This window comes from Leuresthes tenuis, unplaced genomic scaffold (genome assembly GCF_036924035.1).
Source record: "Leuresthes tenuis unplaced genomic scaffold, fLeuTen1.0.hap1 SCAF_8, whole genome shotgun sequence".
NCBI lineage: Eukaryota > Metazoa > Chordata > Actinopteri > Atheriniformes > Atherinopsidae > Leuresthes > Leuresthes tenuis.
Genome location: NW_027325362.1, coordinates 23,254,623 through 23,280,138, shown reverse-complemented (window position 1 = coordinate 23,280,138; position 25,516 = coordinate 23,254,623). Strand labels below are relative to the sequence as shown.

General features: G+C 41.5%; 1 protein-coding gene and 1 long non-coding RNA gene across 2 annotated transcripts; both read left to right on the top strand.

Annotated features, from left to right (window-relative positions):
* The first annotated feature begins 1,060 nt into the window (after positions 1-1,060).
* Positions 1,061-1,766, top strand: LOC140312644 (uncharacterized). Its single transcript, XR_011916990.1, has 3 exons — positions 1,061-1,115; positions 1,199-1,391; positions 1,648-1,766. It is a non-coding gene; the product is annotated as an uncharacterized lncRNA (long non-coding RNA).
* Positions 1,767-12,032: 10,266 nt separating this feature from the next.
* Positions 12,033-16,131, top strand: calm2a (calmodulin 2a (phosphorylase kinase, delta)). Its single transcript, XM_072391455.1, has 6 exons — positions 12,033-12,135; positions 13,035-13,065; positions 14,252-14,395; positions 14,477-14,583; positions 14,664-14,799; positions 14,896-16,131. The coding sequence occupies exons 1-6, from the start codon at positions 12,133-12,135 to the stop codon at positions 14,922-14,924; spliced, it is 450 nt and encodes a 149-aa protein (XP_072247556.1). The 5' UTR covers positions 12,033-12,132; the 3' UTR covers positions 14,925-16,131.
* Positions 16,132-25,516: the final 9,385 nt, after the last annotated feature.

Below are 25,516 nucleotides of genomic sequence, written 5' to 3'. Positions count from 1 at the left end.
CACTTGTAAATCCACAAGCAATTAGCTGCTACTATTGTTGCAACAGTACTTGAAGTGAAAGTACAAATAACATCAAATACTCTATAGCCCTGTGAGGTTAGAGGTCTATGATCATTTTGAAATGTGTTGTATGAGGGATGAAAATGCTGAACATGATCAACTTAGCAAAGAACCTGTTTTGAATTGTATCACTAGGCACTCTGTCACTAGCAGCCTGTCGGAAAGACGTGTCTTTAGTTGCGCCTTCAAAAAATGCCCAAGATAACATAGTTTGACAGATATGAAACAGCTTTTTTGCACACCTGAGAGACGCCTCTGGACCTTCAGTTGATCCATCTACTGTTTACTGATGCCTCATCAGAAACAGTAACATCCAATAACACAAAGAATACTGCTTTTACCTAGAAACACAAGGAATAGACTTTGGACCAGTGCAAATCTGGACTTTGGCCTACATGTGGATGGTCTCTAGTGACCTCCCATTTCTCCCAGCATACCTCCTGTGGGATGCAATACCCTGTATTTGACACACTTCTTGCAGTATAACTCACAATTACACACTTCACACTGCATACAGGGATTTTTCACCCTTTCTCCCTCATAGAAGCTGATTAACTGAAAACGAGGGAATATTCAGAAATTACCGCCTTTGATTTCCGTATTTCACTGGAAACTGTGTACATTCCCTCAGAACCAGCCAGCTTCCTGCTACCTTAAAATGCTGATTAAGCGTTGGGCTTGTTAAATGCCTAAAAATGCACTTAGAAAGCATTCTGGTTACTGCATCTTGGGATTTCTGGAAACATTTGTGTAATTTTGCTCCCGCTGTACAGCAGAATCCACATTTTAATGTTACTCCGGTATGAAAATATTGACTGAATGTGTCTTTCCGTAGGTGACTCGCCCAATCCTCCAGGTAAGAGTTCCCATATTGGTTCTGTGTATAGCTTGATCATCTTTGTTGTAGATTAGCTCTTTCTCTGCTGTTACCACAATAAGCATGACACAGAGGGTGCTCATCACACAGCTGTTGTGGCCGTTCTGTGTCCGCAGGATATAACGTGTTCAACGTCTCCGTGGGCTGGAGGAACAACAGAGCTGATGGACTCAAACAGGTGTGTGAGCGTGATGAGGGTAGATTTGGATTGATAACATTAAAAACGTTTCATTGCAAAGTGATTCACTGTTTTTTTCTCAGCTGGATGACATCCTGAGTAAGGGTTTCACAAACAAATTCTACAACGTCAGTAAGAAAGATCAGGGAGAGGGATCCAAGCCAGGTTTGGATGAATATCGTGTGGGCGTGTCCACTGACACACCGCACTGGTACATCAGAGACTATCTGGCCAGAGTCAGCAGCCACTATGACATCAGCGCTGTGGAAGTTGATGGTGAAATATTTTTTTATGTATATTTTTAAATATTTTGTTTGTTTCGTGAAGCTCAGACATTTAGAAATACTCTCTTAAAATGAAACCATGAAACCTTTGACTCCAAATGATATCAGTAGGCATAATGCCTATCATACAGTTTATCGAGATTGTAGTCTCAGTTTGTCAAGTTAATATGCTATTCTTTTTAGTGTAATCAAAGTGAAGTGATTTTTCACTTTTTTTCCATTTGTAATGGAATGATCTTTGCAACCAGATCTGGATGAGTGTAAGACCAAGGAGGCAGTGTGTGTCTATCCTGCCCTGTGCGCCAACACCTATGGGGGCTACAGATGTGTTTGCAACGGCACAGCTGATGTGGATGAAAACCAGTCCTGTGTAATTGGTGAGCATACTCTGCAACCAAGATACAAAGACAAAAACACCAATAAAACATTTACTAGATTAAACAAATGCCTTTTATTAGAGCCACAGTGTTTTTGCAGAAATACAGAAAATAAACCAAAGGAAAAACATCCTAATATTTTGTCATTCGCAGGCCTGAGTATATTTGTTCTGAACTTGCTAAGAAACCTTCTCGACTTGTTTGATAAGTGAAAGACTTTTTATTGATGGATCCATTTCAGACAGAGGTAAAGTGAGCAACACAGAGGTGGACCTTGTTCTGGGTCTGGTCCTGGGCATCGGCATCCCTCTGCTCCTCCTGCTGCTTCTGGCTGCCCTGGCCTGCCTCTGCTGCCGCAAGAAGAGAGTTACTGGAGAGTGAGTGACATGCACAACACAGATTAGCACATACAGTTTCTAATTTGGGCACACACTGAAAAGTGACTTTTCAACCAATAAGACATACTTACTCTGTACAGTAAAAAAAAAAAAAAGACAGAAAGAGATAGAATGAGGTCTGCTGTCTCTGCAGTGTGTCACGGATGCAGAGGGATAGATTAGTTTGTTCAGTGTCTCCCACTGACCCAAAAGTCTGCAGGTGCTGTTCAATTATTTTTCCAGCTTTATGGTGGAGTTTGTTGAACCCGCTGACACCTCTTGTACTGATGCTGCTCCCCCATCAGACCAATGCACAGCAGATGACACTGGTAGAAGACAGGCTGGTAGAAGATCTCCAGCATCATTGCACACATTGAAGGATCTTCCTCAGAAAGCAATGTCTGCTCATCCTCTTTGTGTAAACAGCATTGGTGTTGGTACTCCAATACAGTCTGCCGTGCAGGTGTACAGTTAAGTAGATACAGTGCCCCAAAATTTCAACCATCGGACCAATGATGTTGATGAGCTTGGTCAGGTACCTTGTCCTCCTGAGGTTGAACACCATCTGCTTGGTCTAGGGGACATTGTGGAGGAGATGATTCCTGCCTCACCACTCAACAAAGATGTCCACCAATTCCATGTTCTGAACTGGAATGGAGACAGGATAGTTCCCTGTGGTGCTCCTGTGTTACTAACCACCAAACGCACACACTCAGGCCTATCTGACAAATAGTCAGCAACCCAGGAGACAGCAGACATAGTGATGCACATCCTGAGCAACTTCTCCCTTAACAGAAGAGGTTGAATGGATATCTGGTCTGAATGCATTCAGGTCAATTCATGTTTCCCACAGCATCAGTACTTTTTCCTGCAACAGACTCAAGTTAAAGATGGGCTGCAGGATGCCAGACAGCTGGGTTGCACAGAAAGATAGGATCCTGGGATTGATGCCATTAGGGGCTTGCCTGTCCTCACAGTCGTGTAGGTGGTGTGGTCACAGGGTTGTGATGAGGAGGATCCAGAAAGGTGGATTTGAGTCAGAGACTGGGGGTGATTAAAAGACTGAGGAGGCGTCGCACTAGATGACATTCTGCCACTTCTTTGTTACATTTAGGAATATATTTTTTGGGAATTCTCAGAGGTAAAAAAAACAAACAAACTATGGTTTAGTGACCCACCTTTGTCACAAAAAAGAGATGGAAAGAAATAAAAGAAAAGAAAAGGAAGATATTTTCATTGATTATCCACATAAGCATCATGAAAATAGATGTGGATAAGCAAAAATACATCTGTGGAGTCCACAGAGGAGACATAATGCAATGTTTATGTATTAACATTGCATTATTTCTTTCTTTCATACCATGTCATACCCCATATTTCCCCCTCAGTAGTAATAAGGATTTTAAAACAGATATGTTATTGTCTCATAAATATTTTTTCATTCATGTCTTCATGTCTTCTGGCAAGCTGTGAAACCTGTCTTTAACAAACTTCACCACTTCACAAAGGCTGTGCTGAGACAAAGTCTGTAACCTTAGTATTCTGCCAAACAATGAACAGGCACTAAAATTCTAATGACTGAGTATGAAACATATTTTTTAGGTGGGTCAGCAGCTCCTTTCGGCAGGGTGAGGCAGCGTTCATTGCAGGTCATCACCAAACATATAATACTGCTGCAAAGAATAACCAAACACACACACACACACACACACACACACACAAACTGCATTTCAAGGTACAGTAGTCAAAGAGGTCTGGTCAGAGACAATCCTCTACAGCAACTTGGAGGCTGTAAATCCTGTTTGCTGTTCTGCTGCTGCAGCACTGTCTTTAATTCCCTCTTTACAAAATTAAACAAAAAGTCCCACAGGTGTGTTATGAAAATGGATTATTTTGGTGGATTATTTGCTGATATATTAGTAAGTAAACCAAAGTAATGATGAGGCTTCCACAGCCATCAGTGTGAAGCATGTTTGAAGAATTATTCAGTGTTTAATTTGCCGTTAAACGACAAAAACAGCACCATCAGTCTGCTAATTTAGACATTTTGAAAGATTTATTTTTTCAGGGAAACATAACTATTTGCTCTTAAGCACAAAGCTTGCCAAAAAGATTTATGCCTGATTTCATATCTGAAGAGTGAAAATAAAAGCTGTGGCGAGCAGCTGTTTAGCTTATTTTAGCTAAAATAGCTAAGATCACTTTATCTTGGATTAACATAGCGGTGGGCAGCTAGAGTTGAATCTGTCTAAATGAAGCAAAATCTGCCTACAGGGACCTGTAAAACCCACTTTTTTTTAAAAGCACATTACATTTTGTTTGCCATCCAAAGGCCAAAGTGTTCAACTGACCCATAGTTGTACCACTTATTGTGAGCGGTACAAGACTGGAAAGTCTGTCACAGTTTATCCACATTCAGTTTCACAGATGAAAGTAATAAATCACTGTTTTTATTGCACAGCTGATGTACCAAGTGAAAGTTCACTTGAAGGAACATCTCTCATCTAAATTTATGTGTTCATGATTCAGTTCAGTTTTACTTATATAGCACCAAATCACAACAAATGTCATCTCAAAGCACTTCAAAGATACCATCCAGTTCATAGTAATACAGTCATAATCCAATGAAATTCAGTTGATTAAATTCCAAATTAGTCCCATTCACACAGAGCCAAATTTGAAAAAAAAAGTTGCGTAGCTAAGGAAACCAACAGATTGCATTGAAACGTCTCTTTGATCCAACCCCCCATCCTGAGCATGTACGAAGCGATGATAGAAAGAAAAAAGCTCCCTTTTAACAGGAAGAAACCTCTGGCAGAATCACACTCAGGAAGGGCTGCTACCTGCCTCGATTGGCTGGGGTTGAGAGGACAGGAAAGAGGGGACAACAAACACCATAACACCAGACCAGGGATACCTGCTGAGACAGAGAAACACAAGTTAATGACAACAATGTCATACGAGACAGTGTCCATGACATTGAGCATCATAATGTGCGTATGTCCTTTGCCAAAGCATGTGCATGTGCAGATGTATGGCATCTGGACAAGGTGTTAGTGGGCCGTAGAGACACCTAATCCCCTTGATGACTGGCCTGCTTTTTTTTCTGCTGTCAGTGTACCAGAGCCTATGGATGCAATAGCAGGGAGATCTGTGCCAGCATTGTGGGATTACATTGTTAGAGAGAAAAGGCAAAAGCCAGGAAAATATTTCTTTAAACAATAGAAACAGATAACCAATGGAAGTAACACTTAAAATCCTAAATGTTTTTAACAAACTGGAAAAGACACATGTTCTCATTATGTTTAATCAAATTTACTAGCCTATAGAAATATGGATTATATGTCAAATTTAGGTCTTTGCAGTTTGGACTAAGCAGTGCTATGTTAACTAAAGACCCAACAAAGGATATGAGGGCGTTTGCACAGTCAATAGACAAATTTGCAAGGAATCATTTGGCAAGATGTGTTTTTTTTTGTTTTGTTTTTTTACTCTGTTATTCATGAAATGATTCATTGCAGGTTGCACAGTTTGTGCCTCATTATGTGTGTGGATATACATATTTGCCAAGAGAAGAGCTTTATTAAAATACAATGCAAATCATTTGGACAGAAAACAGACAACAGCAAGTCGAGAGAAGAATTCAGATGTGTGTTTCACGTCTTTAATCAGCCGTAGCCCCAGATTTTAGCATCTTTCAACGCTCTGGATATCTGGGCTAGAGCATGCATGAATATGCATGAGTCACTGAGTATTTCACAACAACTGCTGCCCATCGAAACATTTTCATAAATGTGCCTGATATTATTGTCTGCTGTATGGAGGAATATAGACATCACTGATCAGAGGCGAAAAAAAGAACTCAAGCCATACAGATGTGTAACACCTGGCTTTACTAGATGTGTCACAGTGCATAACAACCCATTTTAATCCGAGCCACATACACAATCCCCTTAAATGGAGCCCAAAATGTGACATGCATGTAACTTTACAACATTCTGGTGGGCTTGTGTGTCTTCTTTCAGCCTTCCCCACTTGTTGCCAGACTACATCCAGGAACAGTGCAACCCTCCACCTTTTAACTACTCTGACCCAGCCCTGCAGTACATGACCCACTGCAGCCCTCGGATCATCGATAACGTCACACCAAGGCAGCGCCTCAGATAGCCCGTACCGCAAGAAGCACACGGAGAGGCGCAGTTTCACATACAAAATGCAAGCACTTTCAGAGCCACTGTGTATGTTTTATAATGACAAGATGACTGACGCTTATTTATATTTTAACAAATAAGTAATTCAATCTGAGTGATTCAACTGAGTTATTTCTACTCCACTGAGCTGAGTGATGCCAAGTCTTTTTTTCTTCTTCCTCTGGACAACAGATTACAGTTAGAGTCTGACCCAGCAGAACTCGACAATCGCTTGGCAGGAAATGATGATGAAAAGTAAACAACTGCAGTGCTCTTCTCCTTCCAGCTTAATAGCAGACCAACGGCCTCTTTGGTATCAACATTAGCATTTCCCAGGGTACCTTGTGTCAGGCTCCTGTCATCGCTCACAATTATAGTGTGAAGCTTGCTGTGGTTCTTTCCTCTGATCTGGCCACGCTCATAACCACAAAAATATTGTCGATTCAAATTACTTGAATGTTCTCATTATGCAAACTCGTCCATCTATGAAAAGTAAGAGCAACTGTCTTCGAAAAGCAGGTATTTTTATTGGAAATGACCATCTTAAATGACAGCTCATTGTTGGATTATGTCCCAGTTAGTATAACACAGCTGAGTATTTCAGCTTTTTTTTGCCACTGCAAGTAAAAACCATTTGTAAATATCATGTAAATAATAAAAACAGCACTTTCAGCAAGATACAGTTGTGGAGATCATTTCAAGATGCCAGCCCTGTTTTCTTGTGGTGAGAGATAACGCAAAGGTTTAACCGTTATGAGCAGCTTCCTGCGAGCTGATACACATCAAGCTAACGCAGCTGATAGTTGATGGTTTGTAATTTGTGAGGACTCAGTATCTTTAATAGAAAGAGGTCATTACAAAAGAACCTGTTCCCTAAAATTGTATTCGCAGCAGGCTACACAAATCACTGCTCAAGCTTTCAACTCAAGGAGGCAGATATATAAAGATACTTCCACAATATCACTGATAATAGTGGTTAAACGTACATACAGACTGCTTTAAACTTGTTTTTGTTGTTGACAATTACCATTAGCTTCATACATCTGTGATGACTCTACACAGTTGTTGTAACGTAACCAAATGACAGCATTCCAATTTGACTCAGAGGCCTAAAAAAGAAATGCTATTAATCAAAGCTGAAAAAGGGTACACAGTCATTTTAATCAAGTCCAAGCCGTCATGCAACTGTAGGAAATAACTTCATGTTATTTGATGCAGCTTTCCCTACGTGTAAGCCATGGCATGATGCTTTTTTAAGTTAAATGTAATCAAAGTCAATTTTAAAGTAACAGTTTGTGAAAGATCCATCAGTATTTATGATCTTTTTCTTAGGAAATCATGTAAACTGAATTTTGATGTTCTATTTAATCATCAAAGCGCTCATTAGAACTACTTAAATGTTTTTTTCTGACATTGATGGAAATGAAAATAAACAAGAAACTGCTTCGTAAAATGTAAGTACCCAGTACAAGTATCTCAGCACTGTATTTATGTATTATACTCGCATAAATGTATACTGTTATTTTCCAAAGGCGCACAAACCCTTTTTCACCCCCTCACCAGTTTCTGTTCTGCAGCTCCCTGCAGTTTCTCCTCTAGTCACCAGGTGTCACAGATGAGGCCTCCCTGCCAAGAAGATCAATCACATTGGTTTATGAGTATGGTTAACGCAGAGCACTTTCACAACCATAAAAAACAGGGACACACACACACGCACATTCGACCAGACACCTGCTCTGCAGCCTTCATCTGAAGTGGCCTCAGCATGCGGTAGACCCCTGCAGAATGAGATCATCTGAGAGGGGCACAGTGCGAGGCAGCCCTGCAGGTCCGGCCCCTGCCACTGCAGAGTCAGACCTGCCTTGCACTCCAACTGGGGTCAAGGGCGGAAGAGCTGTCGAAATACTGCTCCCGTCACTTCTTTATAGTGGTCACTCAATAAAGTATGCACTTATGCACACAAATAGCCCTGCGTAACCCCTGCTGCACTTCTGTATTGCTCTAGTTTCAGTTCCTACAGGACTAATTGAGAGAGTAAACTGAGAATAAACCACAGGACTACATGGAGGGATTGTGGAAGAAAACCTCTGGAGAGACTAAAAAAATCCACAGCGAGTAGCAATCATGACACCTGTGACAAACAAAGACACAACCAACGGTGCACAGAGGGGATGAAATCACCTTGTTGAAGGAGCTCTGTGATACCACATTTCTGGAAGGTTCCAAGCAGAACTGTCTCGTGTGCGGCTCGAGGCTGCAGTGTTTGAACTCCAGCTTCACCTGACTGCAGCAGACAAACTGGAGGCAAGCCAATGAGGGACAGAGAGTGGAAGGAAGATGGACGGCGCTAGAAAGAGTTAGAGACAGCGACCGGGAGAGAGGAGACCGGAGAGAAATGTAAAGTGAGAAAGCAAAGAGCAAAGATATTCCATTTGACAGCCAGTAAGTGGTTTTGCCCTTTACATCCCCTCAAATAAAACGGCAGACAAGTTCAGGTTTAAAAACATTCAATGATTTGTTGCAAGCCCAACAAAGATACGAGTTAGGGGGGGTAGAAAACTAAGTGCATGTTTAACACTATATCCATGATGTGTATTTCATCACAACATGATTGAAATAGGAAGGGACCTGCAGACCTCACCAAATCCTCTTATCCGATTGAAAGCCATTAATCATTTCTGCCTCATGATGCAATTTTGGAATTCAAGTATTTTCTTAACAAGAGGTAGACCAGAATACCAGTGGGACTGCTTCATGTGAGGCGAGCCTATAAGTTGAACCTTGTACAGCTAATGCCCTTATTGAATGGCTGTAAAAGCCCTTCATGGTAACTGGGAGTGGTTTACTGAAGGTCATAAACTTTATTCACTGATTGGGCCCAGAGTTTTCCTGGTGTATGCTGGGAAGTATCACTGGTAATCCGGAATTCTTGTTAGAGGCCGGTCAAATATATCTGAAACCGCACGGTGCTCATAAAAACTGCGCACATGAACACTGTCCATGCCTATTGTTCAGACCGCCACTGAACATATAACGTACAGACACAGGCTAATCTAACTTATACAGGGAGATGCAGATGATCAAACACACACCTGAAAGCAAACAGGTGCAGGACTGCATGTGTACACTCGAACAATGTAAAGGTCTTTTCACTATTCACTTGACATCAGTGGTGCAGAAACAACAGCCATTCTCTCCCATGAAAAGTGATCCGCTCACTTGGCACCGAACCCGCAGCTGCATTACAAATCCACATTCATTAATAATGCCGTCCCCGTCTTTCAGTTACGCAGGTCAACATCTTCTCATATTTGTCACCAGCACTTAATCCCTCAAAGTCCTCACATGCCACTTAGCCGCACAAATTACCTATTTTGCTTGAAAGCAGCTTTATTTTAGGACATGATTGCGCAATACCACCTCACTGCACAGCACTACCACAAACCGTACCTCACGTGCTGTGCCAACCCGCCCCCAATGCCAAAAATGAACTAACCCACATTGTTTGGTTTTTCACTGAAGGGAACCATGCTAACTGCTGTTAGCGGGAGTGATGTTACGAGCCAGCGGGAGGGGACATTAATGAAGATGGAGGGCTGACTTCAGCCTTCCTTCTGCTGAACTTACGTGACCTTTGACCCCTGAGAGACTGAAATGAAAGCTGACGTTTAGAAATGTGGTTTGGGTTGGGCACTACCTGATACGGATGTATTATGTGAGGCAGTTACATATTCACAGAGCCGATAAGGAGAGGAAACAACAGCAATAGAGCAAATGCTGAGCAGTGGTTTGAGATCTCTGTGTGTGTGCGCGTAAAACACACATGGATTAATCCGAATAAAAAATAATGCTCCCGTGTTAACACAACTTCTAACAACAACAATGTAACATATACTGTATTGTGCTACCTGTTATGAGCTAAGGCTTACATTGCAGAGATTGGTTTCAGTATGCCTTGATCATATTAACCTCCAGCCTTCATTCACCTCTGACCTGAGTTGAACCCTCTGAGACCTGGGACTTTTTTGGTGGGGCATTCATCAACAAACCAAACAGCTGATTCTGCACATTGAACAAAGGGCAACTTTAGAAAATTGTGCGGGAGGATTATATACATAGTCATTTGTCATCTTTAAACATGGCCTAACAATATAACCGTTGTGGAGATATATTGGAACAAATCATCATCTATGTCCCATATCAATGTTTGGAAAACAATGTTTTACACAAAGGCAAAAGGTTAATTCACACACCTCAGCGTACGGTCGTTTGCACATGCTACAGCTTATCTGGTTCTTGTGAGAGATTTAGGCCTTTGTGCTTTCACCTGTAGCATTACATAATCTACACAGTGACAACAAGAAAACCCACTGTACGAAAACAGATTCAAATAAAAAAGGAACCCACTATGTTCCAGATTAGTTAGGTTGGGGGAAAGCCTGACTGAGTCTGAGACTGCTCAGAAGATCACATGGCATTGGCAACAGCCCCTCTGCAAACAGCCTAGATGGAAGCAGGAGCCACTTAGAATAATCCTTTATTACATCTTTATTTGAGATATTGAGCTTTTCAAAAGTCCTGCTCTTTGCTTGTGATTTTCAAAAGCGATAATAAGAGAGGCAGTAAAAGTGTGAGGAAGAGGGGCTGTTTCGGCACATGGGAATTCTATTATCTTTACTAAGGAGCCCTTGAAATGCTTCTCTTTGCACATCTAGACTGCGTCTCCCCGTCAGATCAGGGCAGAGACAGGTGGTCACTGGGAGGCAGGAGAGCAGTCGGGCATAAGCAATCAGGATATCAGATACTCCCATCCACACCAGCAGCACAATTTGACCTGAGAATCCACAATCATCTGACAGCATTACTTGTTACAGGCCCAGTTACTTTTTTAAAATATCATAAGAAATCAGATATTATAAGCTATTGCACCCAAACACTTCAGCCCTGACACTGCATTTAATTAGGCATAACATTTAAAATGATGAAGACTTTGACAGGAAGGAATAACTTATTCAGGTGACAAACTGAACTCTATCACTCTGTGGTAACTTTGGAAGACCAGTTTTAAAATAGCTAGGCTATTGACAAACTGTTTAAACACGTAGATGTAAAGTAATGTAACAAGACATTAAAAACGTGGCAATAGTATAAGAACCAGATAAATTAATGTATATAGGTCAGCAATATCCCAGTTAAAAGTCCCAAACTATGTCCTTGGTAGCTAACTACTTATCAAAACTATGTTGCTGGGCCTCCCTACAGATGATGCCCATATGCATACTCTATGTAACAAGCTTGTCTGCTGTGCCTGTGGTACTGACTAGGATGTCTATGGACAAGATGCAGCGGCAGCGCAGACCAAGGGAGTGACGCATTGCAGGTACAAACACACCAATCAGAGAGCGCGATTTCTTTCGGCTACGTCTTGTACCCCATCACAGAGTAGCAGAAAGTATTCATACGCCGTTATATAGACCGCCAGTAATATAAAATATGATATCTAATAACTAGATTGATAGCACCGTAGCAGCAACGCATTAGTGTTTCAGTTATTTATCTATTTTATGTGTATGCATTTTTTATGAAATGTTTTTTTCAATGAATTTAATAACTGAGGAAAAAGGAAGTTGGCGGAATGATATAAAAAAGAGGAGGGGTTTAAGATAGCCGTTAAAGGCGAGTCCGGTTGTCCCCTTCTCAGTGTGTTCAGTTGTTACTGCTTAGTGCTGAGTCCGGCTCTGGGGTTTAAACGGATATTATTGTGAAGCAACAGCTAAAACTACATCGAAATGGTAAGAGAAACTAAATCATATTTTCTCTCTAAACTTCGTCGGTTGGCAGTTTTTCACCTCTAGGTTTGCCCATAACTGCAGTGAAACATAATGTTAAAAGTGGCTGAGCTGAAAACGAACGATAACCGCAGTGCTTCCCCCAATGAATGACTGGTTAGTAGTTGCTAGGCAATGCTTATTTGTTAAACAGGGTTGGTGGCAGATGTTTTAGCTTTATGGAAAAAAAAATCTTAAAAAAGCAAAGGCACCGTTAGTGCTGTTGCGCCTGAAATAGTGCATGGGCGTTGCGTGCACAATGTTGATTTAATAGACGTTTAAACGCTTTTACAGCCAAGCTCTGATTGATAAGCGGTGTTGTGAAGATTTGCGTACAGCTGTATTGGTTGCGAAGATTACCCAATTGGTTAATTTTCCTGCTAAAAGTGTTTAACGTTGTCCAAGCAGGTTTTTTTTTTTTTTTTTTTATTTTTTTAAAAGTGATCCCGCACATATCGGTTGCTAGCCAGTTGTAGCTTATCCCAGCTAACATTTACCGCCAAATTATCATTTATTGTTTACGTTGGAGTTTAAGTTTGCTATATTGGCCGTTCAAACGTCGACCTAGTTCTACCGTTTAGGACATGTGTCGACGTCCTTTTTTCCGGGCATCTGTACCCCATTCCGTAGTAATCTAAAAAGAACGAATATCCCAGAAGAAATTGCTTATTTCTTGTGTACGCCTACCGATAAGACTGCTGGCGTGGTTGTTGTACCCCACAACTTTGAGCGATAGAAATACACAGGGAGGTTTAAGTCGTCCATTTAATCTAGGAATTCCCTTTAGTTTTTAAGATGGACAATTCAATTTTATATTAAGACCTTTCGGCATACTAACGATGGCTTCATTTTGTGTTTTACAGGCTGATCAGCTTACAGAAGAGCAGATTGCTGGTAAGACATCGCCGCATTGATCCCCTGCTTTCCTCATAACCTGCAAAGTGGCCTGCAGTTATGGATGTTGCATCCCATGCAGTGGATTTACGCTTTTGCCTTTTAAGGCATTCCACAGGGCAGCCTGCAGGCCATAAAATGGCAATGAAAGAAACTGCTGTTGCTTGCCATCTCTGGAGCACTGAAGGACTCCCTCAGTGAAAACTTTGCATTTTGCACAGTTACCATGTAATAAATGATGTAATCTGGAGGGGCTGTGCTCTCAAAGTGTTGGCAGCCACCTGCTATGTGCAGTGTCCCTTGCCCTGGGTGTGTGGTCATCATGGAATGGCACAAGAACTGCTGTAGCAGTTTTGACTTGGTTTATGGTCTTCTAAGATTAGGCATGGATGTAAATCATACAAGCGAAAGGTTTCCATGCGTTGCTTGTAAAGTATATCACAGGGTTTTCCCTGTAATATAATTGCATTTCTGATTACTAGATTTCATAACTTGTCTGCTTTTTAGTTGTTGGGCTATGCCTTGAACTTCTGAGGTTTAGAGTAAAGAAGTGGCTTACTACTGTTTAAAATTACAGTAAGAAACTACAGTGACTTTAGGTTTGTGTGGCTTGTCCTTGATATAAACCTTTTTTTTTTTTAGATTTCTTGCAGTTAATGTAGACATTGGGTATTCTGCCATAACGTAAAGGGTGTTGCTCTATGCGTTTTGACCCTGAAAATGGCAGGGCAGGATGTAGTTTTTATGACACAGGCAAGCTGCTGCATGCCACTACACATTGCCCAATGGCCTCATCACACTTGATAAGTGTCATTGTTCCTCATCCCTCACGGCTCCACCAAACTATGCAGGCAGCTATTCGTTGCTGATGTGGCCTGACTCTCCCCTGCTGCTCTGTCTCGTGGCCACGGTCATTGTTTAGCTAGAAACAAGTGCAATTGGAACTCCAAACATTTGGGTGCGTCAGTATGTTGCGTGTAGGAGTGGCATGTGATTCCTCACTTCTTCTGGGTTTAGCTTGATGCGAGTTACAAGATGTTGTTGTGAGATTTACTGACAGAATTTGCCTTCTTTGTACTGTTGGTATTAAAACCGATGTCCTACTGGCTCACCAGCTTTAGGTGTGGCATCTCACAAAAGAAGCCAATCCACTATTCTTTTTTCCCCACCCTTTTATTGCAATCAGAGTTCAAGGAGGCATTCTCGCTCTTTGATAAGGATGGAGATGGTACCATCACCACCAAAGAGCTGGGCACAGTCATGCGCTCTCTGGGCCAGAACCCCACAGAGGCGGAGCTGCAGGACATGATCAACGAAGTGGATGCTGATGGTGAGAACAGAGTTTAACTGAAAACTGTCAGCTGCTCACTACTGCTGTGCTGGGTGTGAACTCGATGGCTTTTGTCTTCAGGGAATGGAACGATAGACTTCCCCGAATTTCTTACCATGATGGCCAGGAAGATGAAGGACACAGACAGCGAGGAGGAGATCAGAGAAGCATTCCGTGTCTTTGACAAGGTAAATGGTGTCTGCACACTCTAACGCTTTCAATGCAGTTTCCATAAAATGCTGACACTTTTCTTTCCTCCCCTCCTCAGGATGGTAATGGGTACATCAGTGCTGCTGAGCTGCGCCATGTGATGACAAACCTTGGAGAGAAGCTGACTGATGAGGAAGTGGATGAGATGATCAGAGAAGCAGACATTGATGGAGATGGTCAGGTCAACTATGAAGGTCAGTAGTTGCATTTTGTATTGCTCTGTTTTGTTTATCCATTAAACAACCCTTGAGCTGCAACTTATTTTTTTAATTATTATTTTCTTCTTGCAGAGTTCGTACAAATGATGACGGCGAAGTGAAGGCCTTGTACAGATTTCGTATATAAATAATTTGCCTTTTCTTTTTGTTTTCTTTGTGTAATTTATCTGTAAAATCTTAATAGCCCCCATTCATCCCTGCCCCTTCTGCTGTCCAAAGGAACTGCATGTAAACTGCATAGGCTCTTGTCCCCATGTCCCTTTCTTTTGCTGTCATGGTGTTTTGGAGTGACGGAACAGTCATACAACCAGATGCCCGTGGAGGCCCCTGGGAGCCGAAGAACTTCGAATCTTCCTGTCAAGTGTGCTCGGGGCCCCTCCATGGCTGGCGACATTGGAAGCCTGTCAGCTGGTTGTCACTTGGCAACACTGTTGGCATGGAAGCAATGTAGAGAAGTTGAAACTCTGCATGGACTACGGACAAAGTATATATGGAAATCTCTCAGCGTTGCACTACTGCAAAAAATGACACGGGTGTATCTCCTTGGTACTCGTACAAACTCTTTTGTATCTGCTGTTCTATATACCAGAAAATGACTAATCTTACCATGCTTTTTAATGTTTTACTCCTTTTACTTTTTTCTTTTTTTTTTAAGTGACCTCTGGTCATGCCTCAGATAATCCATTCCAAGTTGTATATTTTTGTTTTCCAATAAAATTTACAATCTACCCAGATTTGAAAATTGTCTTGTTTTCAGTTAAAATGGATCTTGAGTTTGTAGAATCTGTAATAATTCCCTTTTTGTATGAGATCAGGATGCTCAAGTTTTGAAATAATCTTTTTCTTGTTTCTTAAGACTCACGTGAAATGTTTACCAGTTAACGCCCTCTTTTCCCCCTGTTAAATTCCAAAAGCACTGAGGAGCATCAGCCAATGCCTCTTAATGTTCTGAGCTCAGATCAGCTTTGTATCAAATTATAGGCACCACCGAGTGGGATCAAAGGCTCCTAGTTTGAAGTGTACACAATGGTACTCCACGTTACACTAGCCTTGTACTGTCCAGCTCCTTAAACTACGTGGGCCATGTGTTGGTGTAGCACCATGTAGAAGCTGACTGCCTCATGTCTTACTTGGCATTTGCCCCAACCACAAGGTTGGGGTGACTGAGATTGCATCAGAATCTATGGTGTAAATAAAGGTGTACCTGTTTGGTTTTTTTTTTTTTTCCTCCTCGAGTTTGTTACAGTAGCTTGCAGAGATACTAAGTTTGTTATTTTGAATGACAAAATAAAGCTATTGTGGACCTCTGTTCTGCTTCCTGTGTGGTTTTTGGCAGCAGCTGTTAGTTCACTGGCTTTGAAAGTGGTTGCATTTAATCCACTTTATGGGTTTGAGAGTGGTGTGGGCTGAAGTAGTGTATGGTTGCATGCATATTTAGTACTTCCAGTGGATAAACATTTAAAATGTGCTAAAGTAACAATACACCAAAAAGAGTTTACTTGGAAATGGTCTATTCCTCTAAAACAGCACCTGCTTCTCAGTTTCAAATTGCAGGAAAGGAACCTCATGAGCTGTTCTGATTTCAGGTATAATTGGACACGAGGCTCTCAACTTGTCAAAACCAATTATCACAATTTTTATTTTTTTCCAAAAAGCTCTGTGTCAAAGTCTATATAAAGTTAATAACAGTACATATAACACTGAATCCATGCTCTGTCCTAAAAGAGTCGGGGATTAAGATCAGACAAGTGCTCATTTGCTGCCTGTTTTTTCTGTTTTTGTCCCTTTGTGTGTCGTCGTATCACGACACTTCCCTGTTGTGTAGCGCTAACACACATCTTTGGCGCCGTCCGACCCCGTGGACCAGCAACATTTTCCCTTCAGGTTGATGGACTCCACTGTGCAGGAAGAGAAGTTTAGTAGTGGCGTGTGTTTGTTCCTGCCATCCGACTCCAGTCAGCCACAAGATGTTAAAAATTCTTACAGTGATTAGGGTTAGTTTGAAAGAATGTCTAATGTCCAGTACAACTTTTCAGTGTTTTCTAACTGTTTTTCCTTTTCATCTCTGCCTCTGATGTGTTATCTTGGACTATTGCAAACTGCACCATTCCCCTCTCTCTCAGATGGTGGGATGCTGAGTAACTAGCAGCAGTGAGTACATTATCTACCTTCATGCTGGCTTCCCATTGTGTCTTACACTCAGTCAAACTGGTCGTTGAGTCTAAATTTAGCCCTGCGCCAGGCCGGCTTGTTGAAAAATTAATCGGTAGCAGAGTTGCTGCTATAGTAACTTTCCCAGTTTTAATGGTGGTCTGGTGTCACTGGATCTCCTGTTATGAAGACGGCAAACGCCAGTAAGTGCAACACAGGAAGAGGCCACGTGAAACAACCGAGCAGTCGCTGAAGTCGGTGACATGTCCCGTGGTGGCAACAGAGCTGATAAGGTAAGGGTCTAAGTGTGGTTTGTGAGGACATCTGGTGAAGCGTGGTGTGATAGGTGTTTGAGATAGACATTGTTGGCATTGCAGTGTCTCAGCCAAAATGATCGCCTGTGTCTGTTTGTTCTTCTTATCTGTGGGGTGATGACAAGGTGGACCTGTGTGGACAGGGGAGCTGGTGGCTGGGAACTCTGAAAGTAGGTGTCGTACTGCAGTACGTTTTTTTTCTACTGTGAAGCACTGGCTTCAAAGCAGGCCAAAAACCATACTAGTGGTTTGTAAATCAACGTGGCCCACAAGCTCACGCAAGGCTGTAATGCCAAGTGGGAAAAGTGTGCAACTGGCAATTCACCTTCTCTACATGTGTGACTTCTGCTTAGCTGAAGTAGAATACATACCATGTATGGTCCTCCAACTTGGAGCCTTTTTTAAAAAAGGGAACCTGAGTTTTAAAGACTCCAACTGCTGGAGTTTATGTTGAGCTCATGCACTGTATTGATGTTTCATCACAGTGCTTCCTCTTTTCTTTTTAGTGAGGTGACAGGACTGAAAGTTCCCGTTTAAGAAAGTGTCATTCCAACACACATCTGCTCGAAAGCTGCAAATATCTTTTTTTCTGTTTTCGATATGAAGACTCAGAAAGTAAGTTTCATTGTTCGCTGACGTACTTTGTCAGTTGCTTTGATCAAGTCGCAGAAAACCAAAGGAATTCCAGATTTTCATCATAGAAAACAACTAAATCTTGCAAATCAGAAAAGTCTGTAAATGAGAATTTGGGGCATTTTTGCAAGAAAATTCCCACTTAAGCATTTATTTATCCACTAGAAAATCCAAGTGTGTCACAAAACGACACCTTATTGCACCATATTATACAGTGAATGATCTATGGATACTCTAACCTGGCCCTGCCCCACATCTTTGACCGCCAAGAAATAAGAAGCTAACGCAAGCCTTTCATTCCTTGACATTTCATTTGTTGGCATAGCTTCTTGTTCTCTAGGGGATGGGGGCTATTGGCTGCTCCCTTGTCATTTAAGCTAGCTGGTGGCTTGTGGCCACTCACTGGGCCTTGGCCTCGTCCCGACTACGGGTTGTTCAAGAAAGCTACTGCTCGCTCGGCGAGTTTACGTCATCAGTTCCTAACAGCATTCAAAATAACTATAAATTCCCAAAATATGGGCTGACCTCTCCTTCTGAGACTGCAGTTAATGCTCTGCAGATTCTCTGCAGCCAGAGCACTGATGGCTGCTTTTGCCCATATGTCTTGTAGCATGTACAAATAACTCATGACTATATCAACAAGGTTAAAAGTAGACTGTTAATGAATAGAAACTCAAACGATAACCAAGATAAGCTGCTAAATAAGTTTCTGTCACTTCAGCTATTTGGTTAATCATTCATGCTCCAAAGTTTATAAAGAATACAACCTTGGTTGTCGGGAGTCTAACAACAAATCTTTACTCAGTGCGGCCTTGAGGATGTTAATCCAGCCACAAGCTATTGTGTCAGTGCTGTAAAGCTGTATCATCTTCAGCCAACTCTTTTTTTTCTCTGGAGCATGAGCATGATGCAACATGTTTTGTGTAGCCTTGTGTGGTTTTGTACTACAGTACAATCTAATCTATGTAAGTCAGAGATTCCCTAAACATCTCCCCTCTTAAAGGATACTCCCATCCCAGGTGTCTATCACATTCGGGATTTTATCGAGGAAGCTGAGCTGAACCCAGTGAGAAAGACCCACGGTTTTAAAGGTGCTGACAGAAAAGGACAGACTCTGGGTGTGCATAGGGGGGGGGGTCTGCAGTTACCCGGAGCATATGACTACATCGATTTCACCCGGGAGGTCCTGATGCACCAGGCTTCCTGCTTTTTCAAAAACAACCATGAGCCTGACATCGTCAAACTGGGAGTCAGGGGCAAGGTGGGCTTCACACATGACCAATACTAATTGCATATTTTCCGGATTAGGAAAAATACACTTTTTGGTAATTTACAAATGTTTCTGACGAATGGCTTCCTGTTGTGGTAACACCTCTTTCTCTTATGCGTATGACTATGAATATGATTCATATGGATGAAGTAATACTGTTCCATCAGTCAGAGTTGGCAGTGTTAACATGTGCTTTGGTGACTGAACATATGGGTTTTGATGGTTATTAGCTCCAAACACAACATCGGCAGTATCTATCAGGCTTTCAGCATATTCCAAAACAATCAGTTTAAGATGTTTTAAGCTTTTACCACTTAGAAATGTTGCCATTCCTTCTCACAACTTAAAAGGCATGGTTGTGTTGAGGATGCCAAGTGACAAAGTTATTTTTTGTCCCATTCTTTCTGTAAATAAATTTTTTCTATTGGAGACAGATCCAGACTCCAGGTAGGTCAGTCCAGTACTCAGTACCCATACCCTCTTCTTCAGCAGCCACATATGTGGAATGTAGTTTTGGATTGTCTTGTTGAAATATGCATGAATGTCCCTTGGGAATATGTCATCTTGAAGGCTTTATATTTTATTCAATGTACCTTTCTGCATTAATGCAGCCGTCACAGAAGAATAGATTAGATTGACAAAGGGAGATGATACGAACCCACACCGTCACAGAGGCTGATTTTTAGTGTTGTTGCTGGTAACAGTCTGGATGGTCCTTTTTGTCTTTAGTCAGGAGCACATGGCATCCAGTTTTGATTGGTCTGACCACAATATACGTTACCACCGTGTGATGATCCATCCCAGGTGCCGCCGATCCCCGAGAAATCGACGCCATTTCCGGACAGGGCTTACGTCTTACATTCTTTGTTGCACAGCGAGTCTTAAGTGTTATTTGTGAATGTAACACCGTGTTGTAGTGCCTGAGAGAGATTTTCCACAGTATTCCCTTGCCCATGTTGTTGTATAAGTTGTTGATGAATGGCAGTTCTTGATGCAGTGCTGTCTAAGGGATCGGAGGTCACAGGTCTCTGGGTCAGGCTTGCGCCCTTTGGTCTTTAGGCACTGAAATTCCTCTAGATTCCTTGAATCGTTTAATGATATTATTCATTGTAGAGGGAGAAATAAGCAAATCCCTTACAATCTTTCTTTGATGAACTTGCTTTAGATGTTTTCGATGTTCTTTCTCACACATCGGTTGACAAGCTGGCAATCCTCCGCCAGTCTTTGTTCTTCAGAGACTCAGCCTTTCATGCATGCTGCTTCTCAGCTGTTAGCATTTGTTGACATCAGTGCTTTGAAAAAAATTAACCATTGCTTTCTTGTTTTTTCTTTTTTTTTAACCTCATTACTGTTTTTTAACGTTTTTGGAGTGTTTTTCAGGCTTGAAATGGGTGTGTAGTCACAAATGAATTGAAGTTAATGAAACAAAACATGAAATATTTAGGGTAGATGTAACTGTAGGGATCGCTGCATTTTTAAATTCATACCATACCAACATTTTCTGATTTAGGGTTGTAGTTGCCATAAATAGCTGCTCTTCAAAATGCTCCAGCAGCAGTCTTAGTTTGCAGAAACTGAGGATGTAATGAAATCAGAAGCCTGCTGCTGGCCACGTAATGCAGCAGCTAAAACAAACAAAAGAACAAACAAAATACTCGTGGTGATACCGTCATACATATTTAAACACTTCTTTATCTTTATTCCTTGCGCCAGCACATCAACACTTCATCGTGCGACTACAATTTGACAGGAAAACCAGTGGAGAAGGTTCCCTGCAAGTAAGACCTCAACAAACAGCCTCTCTTTAACTCTCAGATCATTGCGGAGCGGACAGCTCATGAATCATCCCTTGATCGCTGAATCCTTCCCTCACATCCGACTTTTTTCTTCCCTCTCTCATCTCCTCACAGCTCAGAGATGGAGGAGCAATCACTAACCTGCTCTATCATTTTCTCTGCCTCTGATCATGCATGGCCTTATTCTTTTCTTCGTGCACTCTTCCCTGCATTGTTCTTTTCTCTTTTTTTTTGACAGCCAATCCCTCTCTCCTCCTCATGCAGGCATGTGATGTTTCGGTCCACTGTGCAGCGGATCAGCTTTCCACCTGTAAGTATCTGGTCACCCAGACAAGTTATTAGGACCATCCACTCTTTCCATTGCCCAAAGAAAGATTTCATTACAATATACTGTTAGTAGGTTTTGGTTACAACTGACCTAATGTGGATCTGCTGCGCATACAGGCTAGTTATGACAACCACAAGGGTCAAAGAAAAGTGATCCTGCAGGCTGTCTGATTGTATCATTTGCCCCATTTGAAAGCCCGTTATGGCACTGCACTGGCTGACCAGTCAGCTTTGGTTCATATTGCAGAGTGTTGCAGCCTTAGCCGTACGTCCATGCTGGTAGCTGATGGATATTTGAGCCTTGCTGGCAGCTGCTGAGTGTTGACAGAAAAGGAAGGGTGCGAAGAAACCCCAAGCGTGCTATTACCTGCAGAGCTGGGAGCACTTTTCTACTCTTAGTCGTGTCAGTGAGACTGAAAGACAATTTCTTTTTCATCAAAGGCTAGCAGTCACACAAATCCTGCAGTGTAGTTAACAGAAGATGATCCAGACCGCTGACCTGATGGAGGTGGCACACATTAGCAGATCAAAGAAGAGGTGTCTTATTTGTTTAAGATAAGAAGTCTTACTGTCTTAATGTTTCTGGTCTGATACTCTCAGTCTCCACAAAACCAATACGTACTCCTCTTTTTCCTTAGCTGACTTATTTTCCATCCTGGGATAGCTGTGTGTCCTAGATTTACATGTTTTGACTTTTATGCAATATGGGCTGTACATACTGCTCGGAAGAAACATCTTCAAGCCTAGTCCCAGAGGTTTTCACATGCACAACTCTTATACTCTCTGTTGCTGGATCACAAAAGTGATTCTCCTTGTAATTACTGCATAAAAACGTGCTGATTGAAATGCCTGTTGTCTGGTAGTTTTATTATGCCCTGCTTTACAGATGCTGATGTCAGTCGATTGATCCCAAATAACAGTTGTTTGATGGGTTGCCTGCAAAATTTTGTACACACATTAAAGAGGGGCTGTTACATCTTTGATGAACCCTTTAAATGTCTTACTGTGCTACAGTGTGGTTAATTATTGGACTTTTGAATTGTTATCAGCTAAGACTCCTTTGAAATTGAATTCAGACATTCACTGTGCCCTCATTATGAACTGATAATCCATTTTTTAATTTTTCATATAGTGAATATAGTTCTGAAGCAGGACAAGCTATTCAAAGGTCAGGTCCCATTCATGTTTCCCTAAGAGAATATTAGATAACACGGTTGGAGTACATCTGCGGCAAAGGAAACTGTCCAATCAATCATCAGTCCATCAGTCGAAGCTATTAACAACAAGGTGCAAGGCCTTGTCATATCTGAGAGAATCTCATGTTTTAGGCTCAGTAATGTCAAGGTTATGTGTTTTGTTTTGAGTCAGCAGTCCAGCCTGACTTAAACTGTCCAAAAATAGCTAATTACATACGTTAGTGTGCTAGAAAGCCAAAGTAAACTTGAGAATGTGGTAAACATGATAATCATTAGCATGTTTGCGCTGTCACAGGAGGCATGCTTTTGTCAGCTTAGTACAGCTGCTGTGTCACATCAAGGCCCCGACTACACCATCAAAATGCCAGCTAAAGTTTAAAAGTTTCACCCATCAGAGCATGTGCCAGTTACCCACGCCACCAAGGAGAATTAAACGCTGTGCCACAGCAGGAAAGTAGGCCAGGTGCTTTGGCTCAGACACACTTCCACACAGGCACACGCTTCGCACTCCTATCCGCCGACTCATTTGAAATACATCTGCATTAGCACCTCTTGGTGCATTAGGCAGGTGCGCGGGGCCGACAGGCCGGTTGCCAAGGATCAAGTGAACTGGCAATTGAGCTCAAATGGCTTGAAATGGTGCTGGCCATCCCTGCAAGGAGCAGAGGAGAGGAAAAGAAGCCCTTCTGTCTTCCTAGGTCAGAAAGCGAGTGAAAATGAAAGGCTGGTCCTGAGTTTAGGGACACGGCGACAGTTTTATGTCTGGGGATGAGGGTGGAGGAGGGGCGAAGCTATTTCTGCATGGCACACCGCTAGTGATGACCAGTATGTGTGTTAGTGGGTAAGATGAAAGGAGAAGTGAAAGGCAAAGGCAGGGAGACAGACAGAGGGACTTTTGATAGACTTACCCTAAACATTCCTAAACAACAGATCTGTTTGCAAAGGTTAAAAAGAAAAATGAGACATAAAATCAAATATTGGATTGTAATTCTAAAACTGTGATGCTAAGCGCCCTAAAATGGATCTGATGTACATTGTTTGTGAGTCATTCGCATAGCTACAGTATCCGTATAGTAGGTCGGTAACAATGGGTTTTCGTGAGCTCTGGGCTTTGTGCCAGACAGTATAAGTAATGAATGTAGTCACTGGTCTGTGGGCTAATGTTTTTAAAGTCTCAATTTCAACCTTTTGGCAGTTGCCATATTGATTTTTGAAACCAACAAGATCAAGGTCAGCAGCTATAGGCCTATGAGATTTGAATCTAATTAGTCTTTTGTTAAAGCCAAACTATGCTCATGGAATAAGTTTGATAATTTGTAGTTAAATATGCATTGTTTTAGCCCTTAATTCTGTACTTTCTAGGTAGGGCATTTAACGACTATATGTTGATAGTCAAACTTGGGCAAAGCCATTACCCAGAAAACATTTAATGTCAGATTTAATGAGAAAACGTGGCTTGGTTTTGTTTCTTTCTAACTGTGGCAACAGTATAATGGTACCTGATGTCATTTCCACAGACATGAAGGGGTTAAATATTTTTGACAAACACCGTGTGAATCAAGTCTCTTATGGCTCTATTATATGGCTCTATGTTATGTTATGATGGTCCATTATGTTGGGTGTAGTTGGACTATCAATGTACAGAAAGTGATTTATTGGGTAAGTTCTAAAATAATTAGATAGGGGTTAAAGTCCAGTTAACAAAAGACAAAGGAAAATAAAATAAACGTTTGTATCTCTAGTAACAACCATTTCTAAGTCAAATTGAATAAAAGCTGTATTAAAGACACACAACTTCACTGTGTGTTTATTGCATTACACTGATTTTGCAACACTTTTACTCAAACCGACTTACAAGTGGGTAATACAGAGCACTTATTGCACTGAACGAGTTTGTTACAGGCTTTTAGTTAAGAAGGGTTTGAATATCTTTTGGGAGTTATCATTAATGACTGAGTGCTACAGAGCTCATCTCCCGTCAGAAGCAGACTGATCTGTAAATCTATAAACGTGGTTAATAAACATGTGCGTGTATTCATTGGTAATGAGCACACTATGTCATCCGTGTGCACAGGTGAGACATCCATGATGTGTGTTGTAAATAGTGTTGCTGGGCTGTCGAACAACTTCATGGAACAAGGAAATGTTCAAGCCCACAGCTAATGATCCTCTCTGATCAATCAGAGCTCCTGAGAGATTCCACGTCACCAGGTAGTGTCAACTCAGCTTGGTTGGAACCAAAACATTTTTTAAAGTAATCAAAAGTGTTAGTTCAATGGTAATGCCAAAAAAAAAAAAATTAAAATACAAGCAGAAGTGTAGTGTACCATGTAAAAGCACCAATAGTAACCTCTGACCGTGATATGGAGTTATTGTTTATAGATCAGACAGTGTATCCTGATTTACTGAGAAACAGATGTACACTAATCATGTTTTTTATATAGATTGCTACAACCCATAAATGTAATGGCAGCAGCATGTCTTAAAAAAGATGAGACAGCACTATGTTTACCACTGTGTAGCATCCCAATGTGTGTAGCATTCCCATCAGTCTATAAACATCTGGAAAGTAATGATACCTTTTGGAGAGGATTGTTGTCACATTCTTGTCTGATATAAGATTCTATCTGCTCATCAGTCCTGGGTTTTTGTCGTATTTTGCGTTTCATGACATGCCAAATGTTTTCAGCTGTTCAAAGGTCTCGACCGCAGGTAGACTTTTGAACTGAGAGTTTGTATCAAGGAGACATTGTTTTGAGAACTTTTACCATTCCCAAAACCAACATAAACTGTTTGAATGCAAGTTAAAAGTGGATCATGAGAGGAACTGCTACCATAAACCGATGAAAAACTGTTCATTCTTATTCTGTCATGGTGAAGTTTGAAACCACAAGTTTCAAGGCAAGAAGGTGCCTCGTGGCCAGATTCTGTGTGAACACAGCTAAAGTGCAGCTTCATTTTCATTCTGTTTGTCTACCACAGCTTTGAGTCACCTGCCATAGAGAA